We start from the raw sequence: 13,710 nt of genomic DNA on the forward strand, positions 1-13,710 counted from the left end.
CTATTGAATGTTTCGAACAACCCAATCGACAGATTCAGCAAAGTATTTCACATTTGAATCATTCAATCCAGCCATTGAGATTCGTCCATTGTCAGTCAGGTATATGTGGAATTTGTCAGCCAAAGCCTTGACTTGTGGTGCTAATGTGGGTAATGGAAGGGTTGGTGTTGAGTATTAAGATGTGATGTGTTGTGTCTTGAGCTTTAAATCGCACAACACGAGAAAAAAAAATCATATGAACCATTGACAATTGACTTACGAGTCAGACCAGTATATGAGAACATGCCAATCTGATCGACGATATGATTCCATGTTCCAGGAGTCTTTAGTTGAGTCAGAGTGTCGAATGTGACCTAGCAGGTTGAGTAGGATGAACTTCAGTTCGGCGCAACAAATATGCAGAACGTTTGCTCCTGCTTTTTTTGCATCTCATCTCATCAACTCCGCAATCAAGGTACTGAACACGTACCTGACGCATCTTGATGATACGATCAGCCATTGATTTCAGATTGACAATCCTAAGCGGTAACGAGAAAGAGTTCAGAACTGCAAGAAAGAAGCCCGAAAGGTAGAGAAAGAACGACAAAAAATGTCTCTTTCCCTTCCGCTGTAAAATATTTCAGACGTACCATTCTTGATAGAGTTGAGGATTGTTGAATATCAGAGATACAATCCTAGCACCAAAAGCTGGTGCTGTTGAGATCATGGCACGTGTGATCCTTGATAATTGAGATTTGACTTTGGTAGCGACTTCCGGAGTCTTTAATACTGCAGTAACACATCCAATACGTTCACCTTTGTTGTTCAAAGGAACAATCAGGGTTTAGTTCGACAATTGTCAGCGAAAAAAAAAATAACGAAAAGTCAATGCCCGATGAATGCACGATTCAGCCTCTCTCAGCCCTGATATCACCCTCGATCACATCAACTCACCATATAAGCCAAAGTTCTTGGCATAAGACTGTGCAACAAGCAATTCAAATCCTTGGTCGACAAAGTATCGAACAGCCCAAGCATCACGGTCCAAATCACCGGAAGCAAACCCTTGATAAGCACAATCAAAGAATGGGAAGTGTCCACGTTCTTTGATGACTTCCGCCATTTGTTTCCATTGGTCGGGAGTTGGGTCAACTCCTGTTGGATTGTGTGCGCATGCGTGTAGCAGTATGATTGATCCTGCTGGTGCAGACTAGATATAAGACGGAGCGTTAGAAGTTGAGCTCGAGAGGCAAAAAAGAGAACGTAGCCTTTTTGAATGTACCTTAAAGGTAGCCAACATGGGTTCGAATGCCAGACCTCTTGTTTTTGGATCCCAGTATGGGTACGTCTTGATATCAAATCCAGCATCACCAAAGATGCTGTGGTGGTTTGCTAACAGTGAAAAGAGAGGTTGAGAACAGCAAAACGACATCTGCCACATTTGACATCCATCATATTTGACTCTTCGGGAGGTCAACACACACTTGACTTGCTCCTTCTCAAATACAAGCAACATTACATCAACCACATACCCCAAGTTGGGTTTGAAATATAGATGGGAGCCTTATGGAAGCGAATGAGCAACTCGGCAGCTAATCTAACACCTCCAGTTCCAGAGATCGATTGTACAGCTGCGACACGTCCTTCCTTGAGGGCAGAGCTGGAAGCTCCAAGAATCAACTTGGCAGAACCTTCAGTGAACGGAGCAAAGCCAGCCATATCCAAGTATTCGTGGTCGAGGGTTGTATCTTCCAAGATGATTTTTTCTGCCTAGTGGAAAGCGAAATAAAATGAGTTCAAATCGATAACGCGAAGGATGAAGAAACTATTCTCCAGTCATAGATATTCTATGACGGCGTGAATAGGTTACCTTTCTGACAACAGGCAATACCCAAGGTTTGGCATTGTTGTCACGATATGCACCAACACCCTATTTGAAGCAACGAATCAATATCTTTAGCAATAAGCAGCAGAACTTGACAAGCAGCGTCGCTAGTTCAGGTCAATCTGGCATCTTTCATTCTACACACCAAATTGATCTTTTTGGGATCAGTGTCAGCCTTGAAGGCATTAGAGACTTTGAAAATGGCATCAGGAGGAGCCATCTCCACTTTTTCGAATACAGCTATTGATTGGGAAATATCCGTCAGCATAGGAAAGGCTGTATACAAAACATCAAAGAATGCAAGAATGTAAATTTCAGCAATCAGATGATTCCGCGTAAACGTACATGCCATGGATGAAGAACCTAGATGGTTTGAAATTGCGGATACACGGTCTTCTGATTTTCTTGGCGATGCCATACAACTATAGCTGTCAAATGTTCTAATTCACGAAAATTTCTGGTTTTCTAGGAAGAGTGTGTGTCGAGGTTTAAATGTTATTGCCTACTGAAACTAGATTTATTAACGTGTCATTCATTAAAAACATACTTGGAACGTATATCCTTGCCTTGCTTCGTTCAGCGACCCGTTGAAAAAGTTTTGATGGCGAGTCATTGGAAAAAACGCAATCCAATAATGTGACGTGAAACAGCAGATCTGCAGTGGCGAAGCTAAGCGCAGAACATCGGATATCTTTGATCGTTGAAAGACACGTAAATGGAAACTTTGGAGTTGGTTTCCTTGTGGTGATTATGCATTTGACAAGAAAGTAGGGTCTCTATTCTACAAAGATACACTTACATAGCTCGAGAGGGCTTACATTTTCAATCAAGACTAAAGACTACAATCAAAGGGTATATTACATGCATACCATTGGCAAGTTGTGATTTCAATGTGTCAGAATTGTACGAGGATTGTCAGGTTTATATCGGGTCCACAACAGACTATCACCACACAGAGTATATGCTGCCAACGTGACTTCATAGTTTATGTTGGCCGTCCCTTCAAAGATGTTCAAACATGTCTTCATTCTCGTCTGCTCAGCGAGATATACCGCTGCCTCATCAGTTCCGATGCTGAAGCTTGTCCAGTTTGGTAGCCAGTGGTTCCACATGATGCAGATTGGCCTCACTCGGAAGCTCTAAGATCAATAGATTGGCACAGCACTCTACGATAACTTTACAGTCTTTTCAACTGGGCCTTACCAAGTTTAGACTTTCGAGTTTACACTTAGCTGCTGGTGAAGCCAATGACTCAACATGTGACTGCGTTCAAGTGGTGAAGCGTTGTTCGATCTTAAGCTTTACATCCTTCAGACTGACAAACTTGGATGATCCCAAAAGTCTCCATACAGTGTTTTATAGACACCAGTGCAGTACAATGATTTCAGGCTTTCAATGCTCGATGTTCTTAAAGCCAGAAACGCTGTTTATATCAGCGTGATGCGTATTAAAGTTTTCGACTTTTACATATCGTATACCTTTCGAGACTGATGACACTGCGTTGCTGATCTTGATATTCAGCTTGAAAACGGGATTTCTTGTCACAAACAAGGTAACTGTTTCATCACCCATACAGACATCTACATCATGATCGAGACAAAGCGCTAAGGCTTGGAGTCCTCGTGCATGCTTCAAGAGATTGGCAAAGTGTTTGTGGACTTGAAATCGACGTAGATTATGACAGCGTTCCATGAGACGATTCATACGTTGCTCGTCGAGATACATGGAGCCACGAGTAGGGCCAAATAGCAAGTGAGCTGACAAGTTCAAAGATTGGGCAGTCTTCAACGCTGACCAGTTGCATGTCGAATCCAGAGCATCGATATATCCAACAGGTCTTCCAGACATTGCTACCTCTTGACAAGTCTGAGAGGATCTTGACCACGTGAAGTATGCTTTGACAACAGGACATGTAAATGATGACGACAAACGCGACGGCGAGTATGACAGGGAGGAGGGATTGACTCGTATAGTATGTGAAGAGCCTTCAAACAGTTTGGCATTAGGTTGAGGTACTAGAATAATCAATTACAACAGCAATTCTTAGGCAATCGTTGTATTGCTTTGATGCATGAGCTAAACTCTTGATGTCAATAGTTCCGTTATATTTCAGATAATTGAGAATCTGATCACTGATTTCACTAGGGACAATTACTGCTTCATCTGCTTGTTGCTCCTGAAGTAGAGCGAGAGACCCATGCACGCTGCCAACCTTTGGGTTAAAGGCGTCATCTGGACATCATGGGGCATTGTAACCCAGGATTGTAACAAGTCCGGTATCTCGAGCACGCGTCACAATGTCACAATGCTGATACACACGTCACCACAGAAAAACACTTGCAGTTTTCCAGAATCATGCTTACTTATATCTATTATACAAAGCTGAAATAATAACTGCCTACTACTGTTATACACTGCACACCAACATCCTCCGATAATCCATTCCTACACCATCCCATCAGGCAGCCTCTCGATGGCATACTTGTGGTTTGCGATATACATGATGGGTATTCCAGGCACTTTGCGAATACGTCTCTTTAGATCACGATCGCATGTAGCCACGATATAGCAGTTGTGCTAGAGAGAAGCGATAGAGTTAGCAAAGTGAGGTTGCATTCTGTTTGAGTGTGTCCGTTTTGGCAGTCTCACCTGCATAACTCTTGCAACAATACAATCATCCGCATAAGTACCCTTGTGAGTGCATGGTAGACGTTCAAAGCGAGAGTCTCGTGCAATCCTACGAGTAATGTTGTTAATCGCAACATACAAAAATTGGCATGGTCCTGTTTGTTGCTACAAACCTCAGAGCAATGCGATATTTCGGCCCCAGCTTCTCCAATTCGGCCATTACACAGTCCGTTATGCACACAGTGCACTTCGCAAATAGGCAGTCCATCATTGCTTTCACGAGCTCGAGTTTGTTTTGGATTGAGAAGTTGATGAAATTGGTGTCGACAATGACATTGTATGGAGGAGTTAGGGCCGTGTTGTATCGGAAGAACATGGAAGATGCTACTTGTGGTCTGTGAAGAGAAAGAGAGTGGTTAGCATTGGATCTCTTGCTTGTTGCTGGCAATTATAGCATTGACAGTACATACACATGTCGAACAAGCTGCTTGTCCTTGTCCTGTTGTTTCTTTTCGATCTTTGCCTTGTTAGTCTTTCTATAAGTGTATACCAAGTTAGCGTTGGATCTTAATACACCGCGCTAGAGTACATACAATCTGGCATCTTTTGGATTGAGTGTTCGTTTGACTTCAGCAAACTTTCGAGTCTTTTTAGCCTTGCCCTATAAGAACGATAGCGATTAATCAATGTATTCTGCGACTGTGAAAGCATGCGACACTCTCTTTTGCATACCATTATATGTGAAAGCTGCTTGTTCTTGCTGTTTTTGTTTTGATGGAATTCGCAAGCAAAAAAAGGACAAGAACAGAATCTCACATAGCAATCGCTGATCAGTTCGGTCAAATTACATTTCATTCCGTGTCAAAACACGATAATACACGTATTATAAGTACTATTAACCTCCAGTTGCTAGTTCATGTCAAAGCTCTCGTCGTGCAAAATTCCATCGCCCGTTTTGTCTCTATTAGAGGAGAGAGAGCTATAAGGCACCCGTATGTAGATAAAATAATGGTGCCTAGAATAGTTTTGACACGACATGGGCTAGCAAGCAGCAGGTCGCTCCTATTACATTATAGCAAAACTGCAACAATTCTTCATTGTGGTATTCGACATTTGGCAACATCAAGCGCAACAACTCCAGCATGGAATGTAAACGAACTCGCTCCAAAAGTCACCCTGGCCATGGATGAAACTATACGGCTGCAGAACTCGCTGGGTGAGAACGATGCTAAATGGCTCAAACGAACGACTGCTACTGCTAATGCTACGGGCGTGTTGAGGATTGCTGGTACGTGTACTATATCCGAAACTGAATTAATTGGTCGAACGTTTGATTTTTACTCGTTTCTACCGCTTGATGTGATGATAACTTGATTGACAATTAATAGTTGTTGGAGAAACGCTGTCGGGTAGAACAAGTGTCGTAGATGCTCTAGTTGGAAATCCAGGTGCTTCTCTAGTCCCTGAAGATGCTGACAAGACTTACACCTTGAGGTACACCTTGCATCTGTTGGGTTTGAGCAGTCTTTCACACTTTCAAAACTCACAATTCCACACACAAAACATAGCTACGGAACAGAAGTAGACCAAAAGACAACAGATTCAGACGTCGCAATGTCCTGTCCTTCCGACTGGCTAAAATCCAGCAACGCATCCATCATAGTACCACCAGCACTAGACACACTAGATTCCAATCCCAACTACTCCCTACAAGATCCAATCCTGGCATCAGACATCATCATTCTCGTAACAGATTCCAGAAGAGTGCTGTCATCGCCTCGTGAGAGAGGTGTATTGAGGTCGTTTACTTCGGCTGGAAAACCGACTGCTGTTGTTGTTGACGGGCTAACCACTGATGGCAGTACCACGTATATAATGAAGGGAGTGGATATTGGTATGCATGGTTCCGTACCTGGTATACTCCCGCCATCTATAAAGCCATACACCAAGCCCACAAGCACCAAATCCATCACAGACCTACAACAGCTCATAACATCCCCATCCACAAAACCAAAATCAACACTCTCAACAGCACTTCTAGCACTATCACGTTTAAAAGCTCGTGAACTGGATGCGCAGAAACTGTTGTCTGCAGTATCACACAAGATAACGTCACTTGCTGGTGCACTAAAGAGAGAGGAGGCACGAGTGCATGAACGATTTGTAGATTCGGATTTAGGGATTATTGAACGGATTTCAGCGAGACTTGTTATGGCTGTTAGATATGCCTTGGATGATGTACCGTTCTGGAAGCTGTTTTGGAAGGTCGATGGGTTGAGTTATGATGTTAGGAAACAGGTGGATGAGAATACGCTTGTGGAGACTGAATATCGAGTAAGTGTGCTATTGTAGTGTGCCGTTGTGTGAGGTAGTTTTGGTTGTGAGGCATTCAAGATATTGATTGTATCGTTTTCTTTTGCTCGTCGTTTTAAATCGACTCACATATTTCACGACCAAACCGCATTATAGATGACACATACACTAGGCCGCCTCTCCGAAACGCGAGACGTTCTAATCACCCTCTCATCATCCTCACTATCCTCGATCTCAACAACCCTATCAGAATCCACTCACCCCATACTACACACCCTATCTCACGACCTATCACGTATACGTGATACGAATCTAACGGCTCTTAAGAACATACTTCCCAATCCCTTCTCGTTGCGAAACGAGATTGCGACATTCCATGCTGCTAAAGGATTGGATGGGTTTCAGACCCGGGTTGGTACATTGGTTGGAAGGCAGTTTGTTGGACAGAGTTTGTTGGGAGCTGTACTTTTGGGAAGTGTTTATTTAGGTGTGCCGTGGGCTGTTGCGTTGCCTGGTGGTGGGCTGTTGTCTGCTTTGGGTAAGCGCTTGGTCCGATGTAGACGTGGATTTTTTTTTCGCAATCAGCGTGAGGGAGTGATTTAATTCTACTTTTAAATACAGGACTAACGTGGATGGCATTACGATGGTCGTCAATGTCTGATCGGTTTGTAGGCGAGATTTCTGCAGAGCAGAAGACGCTTCGTGAACGATTACTGGTATGTGTCATAATTTACTGTCTTTTTGGGTCACATTCATCTCATACTTTATTGTTCTCGTCATAGGCATCATACGACACAGAATTCGAATCAACAGTCGTAAATCCATTATCAGAAGTAGTGACGCTTGCCCAACAAGCAGTCACAAAACAAAAAGAGGAAGTTAGTAGTCGGATATCTAGAATTGAGAAGGTTGAGGTAATGGTCAAGGAGTTGCTGGTGACGATACAACAATAAAAATACATTTCATTTTGGTATTATGTGTGGGAGTCATTTCGCTTCGCTGAGATCGTTTGGAGACTCGGGAATGAAATAAGTGACCATCGGCCGTAAATAGTTCCATGTGCTGCGATGAGCTTGACGCGTTTTTGTGTTTTTCATCGCATGGGAGACTCGGTGTACTAGGACGATCCTACCGCCAATTAGCAGAACATGGCCGTATAGTCATCCTACACCAACACTCGTTGCAGCCTCGCAACTCCGCCCGTATCAAACATCGGCATTTTATCCTGAATTAACCTTAAGGCAATCACACCAAAAATGGACGCAAATCCCTAAAACACGTCCCCAAGCCCCTCAATACAAGTATAAATAGCTGCGTAGAGTGAGCATTCATGTCCGGTCACTGGCTCCAAGTACCTCACGAAACCTTGATGCGTACACCAAATAACCGCCTCGCATTTCAGCAGCAGCAGCAGCAAAAGCACCGCCAGAGGCCGAGGAGTAGTAGTAGCTGTGAGTCGATAACGAGTAGGAGGGATCACGATATGGCGAGTCATGCTACTACAACACAAGGTGCTCGTGGCGTGCCTGTGCGGACACATGCTACGCTGGGAAGTAGTTTGTCTGTTGAGGTTCTGTTGAGGGATTATGCTGTTAAGCAGACGATAGGTACAGATCGGATTTCAATTTACATGGGGAATTTGGTGGAGGGTGGATGAACGTGTTGAGGGATTTAATCACAGTTGTTGACATTTGATTTTCTTCTAAGGGCAAGGTGCATTTTCAAAAGTCAAGCTCGGGGTGCATAATGAGACCAAACAGAAAGGTGCCCACATATAGAACCTCTTACCTTTTTTTGCGTTTCTTGTTACTTATGACTAACCGTGATTTCCACCACACCACCAACACACACCACCACACCAACACAGTCGCAATAAAAATAATAGACAAGGCCTACTACGAAAAGCAAATAACACAAGGATCCACACAATCCTCCAAAAAATCAAAAGAATCCGAAGAAAAGCAAATCAAGGTACCTAAAAACAAGCGGCTTGCTGGACATGCCAAGACACGTGGTGATAGTGGGCTGTTACGAGAGATTGAGCTGATGATGAGGGTTAATGATCATCCGAATATTATACGGTTGTATCGGGTTATTGATACGGTGTCGACTACTTTTGTTGTTATGTGAGTATAGGGTAGAATTGGCACTCTTTCGTTTCTTGGGTGTAGGGAGGTTGGCTAACAGATTTGGATAGGCAATGTGCGACTAAGGGGGAGCTGATTGAGACTATTGCTTCGAAAGGTATTAAGCGAGTTGCATGGCTCTTTTTTGCTCTAACGTTACTTATATGGAATAGGTGGCAAGCTGAAAGAGCCAGAAGCTAGACAGTATTTCAGGCAGATTCTGAGTGCTATTGATGTAAGCACGCAAAAATATGGATTTTTTACCATTCCGTGCAAGACCACAGACTCGTTTGAGCTCACACATGTACAAATGTCATTACTAGCACTGTCATCAAGCAGGCGTAACGCACAGAGACCTGAAACTCGAAAATATACTACTAGACGATGATGGAAATGTCCGTGTTGCAGGTACCAAAACATGACTCAAAGCGCAAAGCTATAACACTGCTCACCAACAGTTTTTACCTCCCACCACCAACAATAACATTAGATTTCGGCCTGGGAAGATCATTTAACGAACGAGGCCTGTACGAAGTCGAACCCTACCTCGGCACATTCTGCGGCACCCCCGTTTACGCAGGTCCAGAACTAATATTGCATCGCGCATACCAAGGATCTAAAGCTGATGTATGGGCTATGGGAGTCGTGCTGTATGCTATGGTAGCGGGAAACATGCCGTTTGCAAGCCCGACCCTTGCGGGGCTGTATGAGGCGATTGTGCATGGGGTTTGGAGTAAGCCCAAGGATATTTCTGAATGTAAGAGAAAATTGAATCGGTATAGCAGTACTTTTTTGGTGCTAATGGGTTTTGTGTATTAGCTCTGCTGGATTTACTGCAATCCATGTTCATCGTAAACGCCGAAAACCGCATCGACGTGGAAGGGATTATGAAACATAAGTGGATTACAGAGGATGGGGCGAGTCCCATGATACGCACGACACCAAAAGTAACTGCCGCATCACCTGCAACGTCGATAGTTACCGGTATATCCGGTGAAGAGGCATATACGCTATACATAATCGCAGATCATGAGGGGCCGAGTAGTAAGACCTCACCGTCGTTTATATCTTTTGGGAGGAAACAATCTAGTGCTGCTACAGGTGCCGAAATACCGGCACCATCGTCACCGGACCAGAGTCGAGCTCGAACGAGAGCGAAATCAGTCACGGTACAGAGCAGGACGAGTAACTCCCCCCGCTCATCGATATTCAGAAAGAGCACAGCAACCAGAAACCATGACTCGCTAGAAGAGACGCTCAACAGTGACAAGATGGTTGCACGTGTGCATCGGATATCGCAGGCAGGACGATCTCAAGGCAGGCCGAGAAGTGCTAGCAGCACTTTCAAACGAAAAACGTCGGAAAATATGACAACTGCAACCCACGAGCTTAAGCAGGTACCGATCAAGTTCGTGCTGAGCACGGATTCGGATACCGCTAGCAGTAATTCGTTCCCGGATTCTATTTTGCTAAAGTCTGCTAACGGCAGTGATGAATTGCTGCCGCAGAGACGTGGAGGGTCGAGTATGCACTCGAAGGGTATGGCGAGGAGGCCTGTAAGTGTTTTTGAAGATCATTCTCGAATAAAAAATATTCTGATCTCGTTGCTTGTTAGGTATCGTGGGGCGGCTCGGTATCAACGTCATCGTCAACGACATCACCAAATGATTCATCAAACGGCCTCCCCGCAAACGTCGCAGACAGAATTGATTTCGATGCATTACGAATCCTGGATCGTTTCCAAGCGGTCAATATCCTCCCACGACTGCCTAACGATGATGGGTCCACACCAGACGGGTCACGAAACGGGAGCGTGACATATGGAAGTGTGACATTCGTCGACCCATTCTCATCCTCATCACAACACCACATATCACCAAGTTCGCCATCACATCCACATTCAAAGGCAGCGTCCGTGAAGAGAACGGCGTCAACGCTTGGCCGGGAGATACCGTCGTCACGGAAAAGTAGCGTTAGTGCATCATCACCTGCAAACTCAACCGAGTTGATGCAAGTGCGGGGATCGAATGCTATGGAATCGAGAACGACGAGACTGAGTATTGTGGAGATGCCAGAAGATACGGTTACGCCTGAAATAATGTTGAATAAGGCACTGCTGTGTGTTGTTGGTGGACTGAATCCAATACTGTCTGTTTCTACTATGCCGTCGGAGGGGTCAACGAATAGCAGTGATGTGGGCAGTCTTGGTGAACCAACGAATGCGAATATAACGACAGTACTCCATCAGGTGGAATTAACACCAATCACGAATTATAATGCTCCACGACAAACATCAATCCAAACCCCTGGATCACGAGCAGTATCGCACGTATCCAATACATCAACAGCGACATCATTAGCACCGCCAAATTCACCACCAGCCAATTCAACCGCATCTCGCCACCAAAATAGGGACAACAACAACAACGACAACACTGGCCCACTCCACGTCCCCGAAAACATGCTAGATGAATTCCACCGTCTGCACAAACCACCCGCCAAACCAGCCAACGTTGCAAAATTCCCCGTATCTCCCAAAACAATTTCAACTCTCCTCCCACCAAACATATTCGTCGAACTCCATCGTGGAATCACGCTTCTGCAATCCATATTTTCACAAGATTTGGGAAACCATTTGACATTTGAACGGCCATACGATTCGTATCTGCTACGTGTTAAATTCTGGAAGGATGATGCACGGATGATTCAGTTACGGAATTCGGGCGCGTTGGAAGGGCAGCAGCAGCAGGCTGTTGAGGAGGAGATATTGCTGAATAGTGAGAGGAACAAGTTGGTGGAGTTTGAGGTTGAGGTTTGTAAGGTTTGGTTGTTGAATATGCATGGGTTGAGGTTTAAGAGGCTGTATGGGGATCCGATTGTGTATAAGGATCTTAGAGACTCGTTGGTGAATGTGCTGCGACTGTAGGAGGGTGGATTGAGCATATGTTCGCAAAGTTGCTTTGTTTCATAGTCACATTCACAGCAAACTAAAACAGTAAACAGTTTACATAGTAGTCGCAAAAAAACCATCGTCTTGGTTTGAAAATTGCTTTATCTTTGCTGTTGTTTGACATTTGGTACTGCTCCCGCATACACTATTGTTCTTCCATTGGTACTTGTGTCCCAAAAACGGCAAAGACATACGTCTCGCCTTTTTCTTGTCACTATACATTGCTGCTACTCCTAATCTCCTGCATCAATGGCTGACATTCTCCAATCCTCAATGATCCCTGTCGCTTAACTAGGTATTCGAGAATTGCCTGCCACAAAAAAAAAGCATTACAAACTTCAGCAATGGCACTGTCGTCATCAAACATCTCCAAAATCCCAATAAATCCAGATATCAGCGACGCACTCCACTGCTCAGTTCTAACTTCATGTCTCAGAGGCTTATAGCACGGCACTCGAAACCCAAATTCCTTGGAAAAGAGACCACGATGTCGCGTTGCCTGTAATCGGATACGCGTGATCCGTCACGGTATTGAATCCACAGAGCAGCAACTAACCAAGACATCAAATTGGCATCATACAAATCCAAAAAAAAAAAACTGGGTATGCTTACACGTCACATCCCCCAACACAGCCGGCTTATGATAATACACACCCTCCCATTCCCTGCTCAACGCATGATGCATGCTTTTCTCACTGCCGCTAAACGCTACGAAAGCTTCGATGATGCCGATGACACTACTTCCGATGATACCGAGGAACCAAATGTAAGTGTGCGATGCGCATGTGAGCCCGCGTATGGATGATGTGAGGCCCAGAGAGGCGGAAATGACGGGGCCGAGTGGTGGGAGTGCGAGCGAGGGGGTAAGGGTGAGGTTCAGACGAGTGTTGTGGCTGCGTATAGGAGCAGGAGGAGAGAGAGGGCCTAATGTGTGGGGATGTTTGTGGTTTAAGGTCGGTTGTTTTGGTAGTGTGTGGAAGGGAAGCGGATGGCCTACCGCTGAAGTGTAGTAGTGGGTTTTCTTGTTTGGAATCATGGTTTGGTGCTGAAGCTCTTGCTGTCAGCAAAAAGTTGTTTGACGTCAAAGAATGTCTTTTGTATCAAGCACCCAAAAAAGAGGGGGAATGGCGTAATGTGTCTTGTATTCTTGATAAAACTTCTTGCCTTATTGGTAGCCAAACAGTAGTTTTACGGGATTTCTTCAAGAAATATTTGACTAGAACTCAACCGTATCGCGAGAGTGTACAAGGAGCAAGCAGTTAGCTTCATGTACTATATAAGCTGCAAGATTACGAGCAAAAAAGTTGGACTGCTGAGCTCCTATACCTTGTTCGGTTTACTTCAGTACTTCCTGGAGTACTTCCTCCAGCACCAGTGTGTGCTGTGATGAAGTGCGGTACACGTCAGAAACCACTTTTGTGCGTGTATTGGCACGAGGCAAAAGTACTACTGAAATATCCTATGATTAAAGAAATTCAATAAAGTGGAGATTTGCTCAAGAAATTGTCAACATTTGTCAACCAAAAGTGTGTCGTGAAGAAACTGCCGCATCAAATCCCTTGTTGTTTGTTTGAGCAAATCTTACCATCATCACCGCAACAAGTCGAGCTTGCCTTTTCTTCTCTCTCGACTAGCGTCCATTGCATTCTTTTTAGTTTTTGGCGGCACCCTTGTCACTATTGCAGTAGTCCGACTTCATCAAATTGTTTGCCTTTTTAATAACTTCAATCACCTTCTCACCACCCCAAAAATATCACATTCCATATAAGAGATCGCTACATAGTGGCATATCCAAGGTCGTTTACATCTAGTACATACACCATATCCTA

The 13,710-nt window shown here is 44.4% G+C and overlaps 4 protein-coding genes across 4 annotated transcripts; 2 read left to right on the top strand and 2 right to left on the bottom strand.

The window, feature by feature from the left end:
- On the bottom strand, positions 1–3,712 carry SmJEL517_g03553 (aspartate transaminase; the record flags this gene model as incomplete). The annotated part of the gene is made up of 10 exons (XM_031169481.1): positions 1–140; positions 260–353; positions 470–518; positions 630–795; positions 934–1,189; positions 1,262–1,371; positions 1,512–1,749; positions 1,850–1,909; positions 2,010–2,104; positions 3,343–3,712. The coding sequence occupies 10 exons, from the start codon at positions 3,710–3,712 to the stop codon at positions 1–3; spliced, it is 1,578 nt and encodes a 525-aa protein (XP_031024562.1).
- A 597-nt stretch (positions 3,713–4,309) lies between these two features.
- Positions 4,310–5,227, bottom strand: SmJEL517_g03554 (uncharacterized protein; the record flags this gene model as incomplete). The annotated part of the gene is made up of 6 exons (XM_031169482.1): positions 4,310–4,441; positions 4,514–4,601; positions 4,666–4,887; positions 4,963–5,028; positions 5,086–5,153; positions 5,225–5,227. The coding sequence occupies 6 exons, from the start codon at positions 5,225–5,227 to the stop codon at positions 4,310–4,312; spliced, it is 579 nt and encodes a 192-aa protein (XP_031024555.1).
- A 273-nt stretch (positions 5,228–5,500) lies between these two features.
- On the top strand, positions 5,501–7,758 carry SmJEL517_g03555 (uncharacterized protein; the record flags this gene model as incomplete). The annotated part of the gene is made up of 6 exons (XM_031169483.1): positions 5,501–5,780; positions 5,881–5,986; positions 6,061–6,826; positions 6,962–7,343; positions 7,427–7,521; positions 7,588–7,758. 6 exons carry the CDS (start codon positions 5,501–5,503, stop codon positions 7,756–7,758), a joined length of 1,800 nt encoding a protein of 599 aa, XP_031024556.1.
- A 377-nt stretch (positions 7,759–8,135) lies between these two features.
- SmJEL517_g03556 (uncharacterized protein) lies at positions 8,136–11,857 on the top strand (the record flags this gene model as incomplete). The annotated part of the gene is made up of 9 exons (XM_031169484.1): positions 8,136–8,412; positions 8,513–8,569; positions 8,673–8,931; positions 9,003–9,049; positions 9,105–9,166; positions 9,255–9,339; positions 9,422–9,688; positions 9,751–10,487; positions 10,547–11,857. The coding sequence occupies 9 exons, from the start codon at positions 8,136–8,138 to the stop codon at positions 11,855–11,857; spliced, it is 3,102 nt and encodes a 1,033-aa protein (XP_031024557.1).
- Between the last annotated feature and the right edge of the window lie 1,853 nt (positions 11,858–13,710).

The sequence above is a fragment of the Synchytrium microbalum genome (genome assembly GCF_006535985.1).
Source record: "Synchytrium microbalum strain JEL517 chromosome Unknown SmJEL517_scf0019, whole genome shotgun sequence".
NCBI classification, from domain to species: domain Eukaryota; kingdom Fungi; phylum Chytridiomycota; class Chytridiomycetes; order Synchytriales; family Synchytriaceae; genus Synchytrium; species Synchytrium microbalum.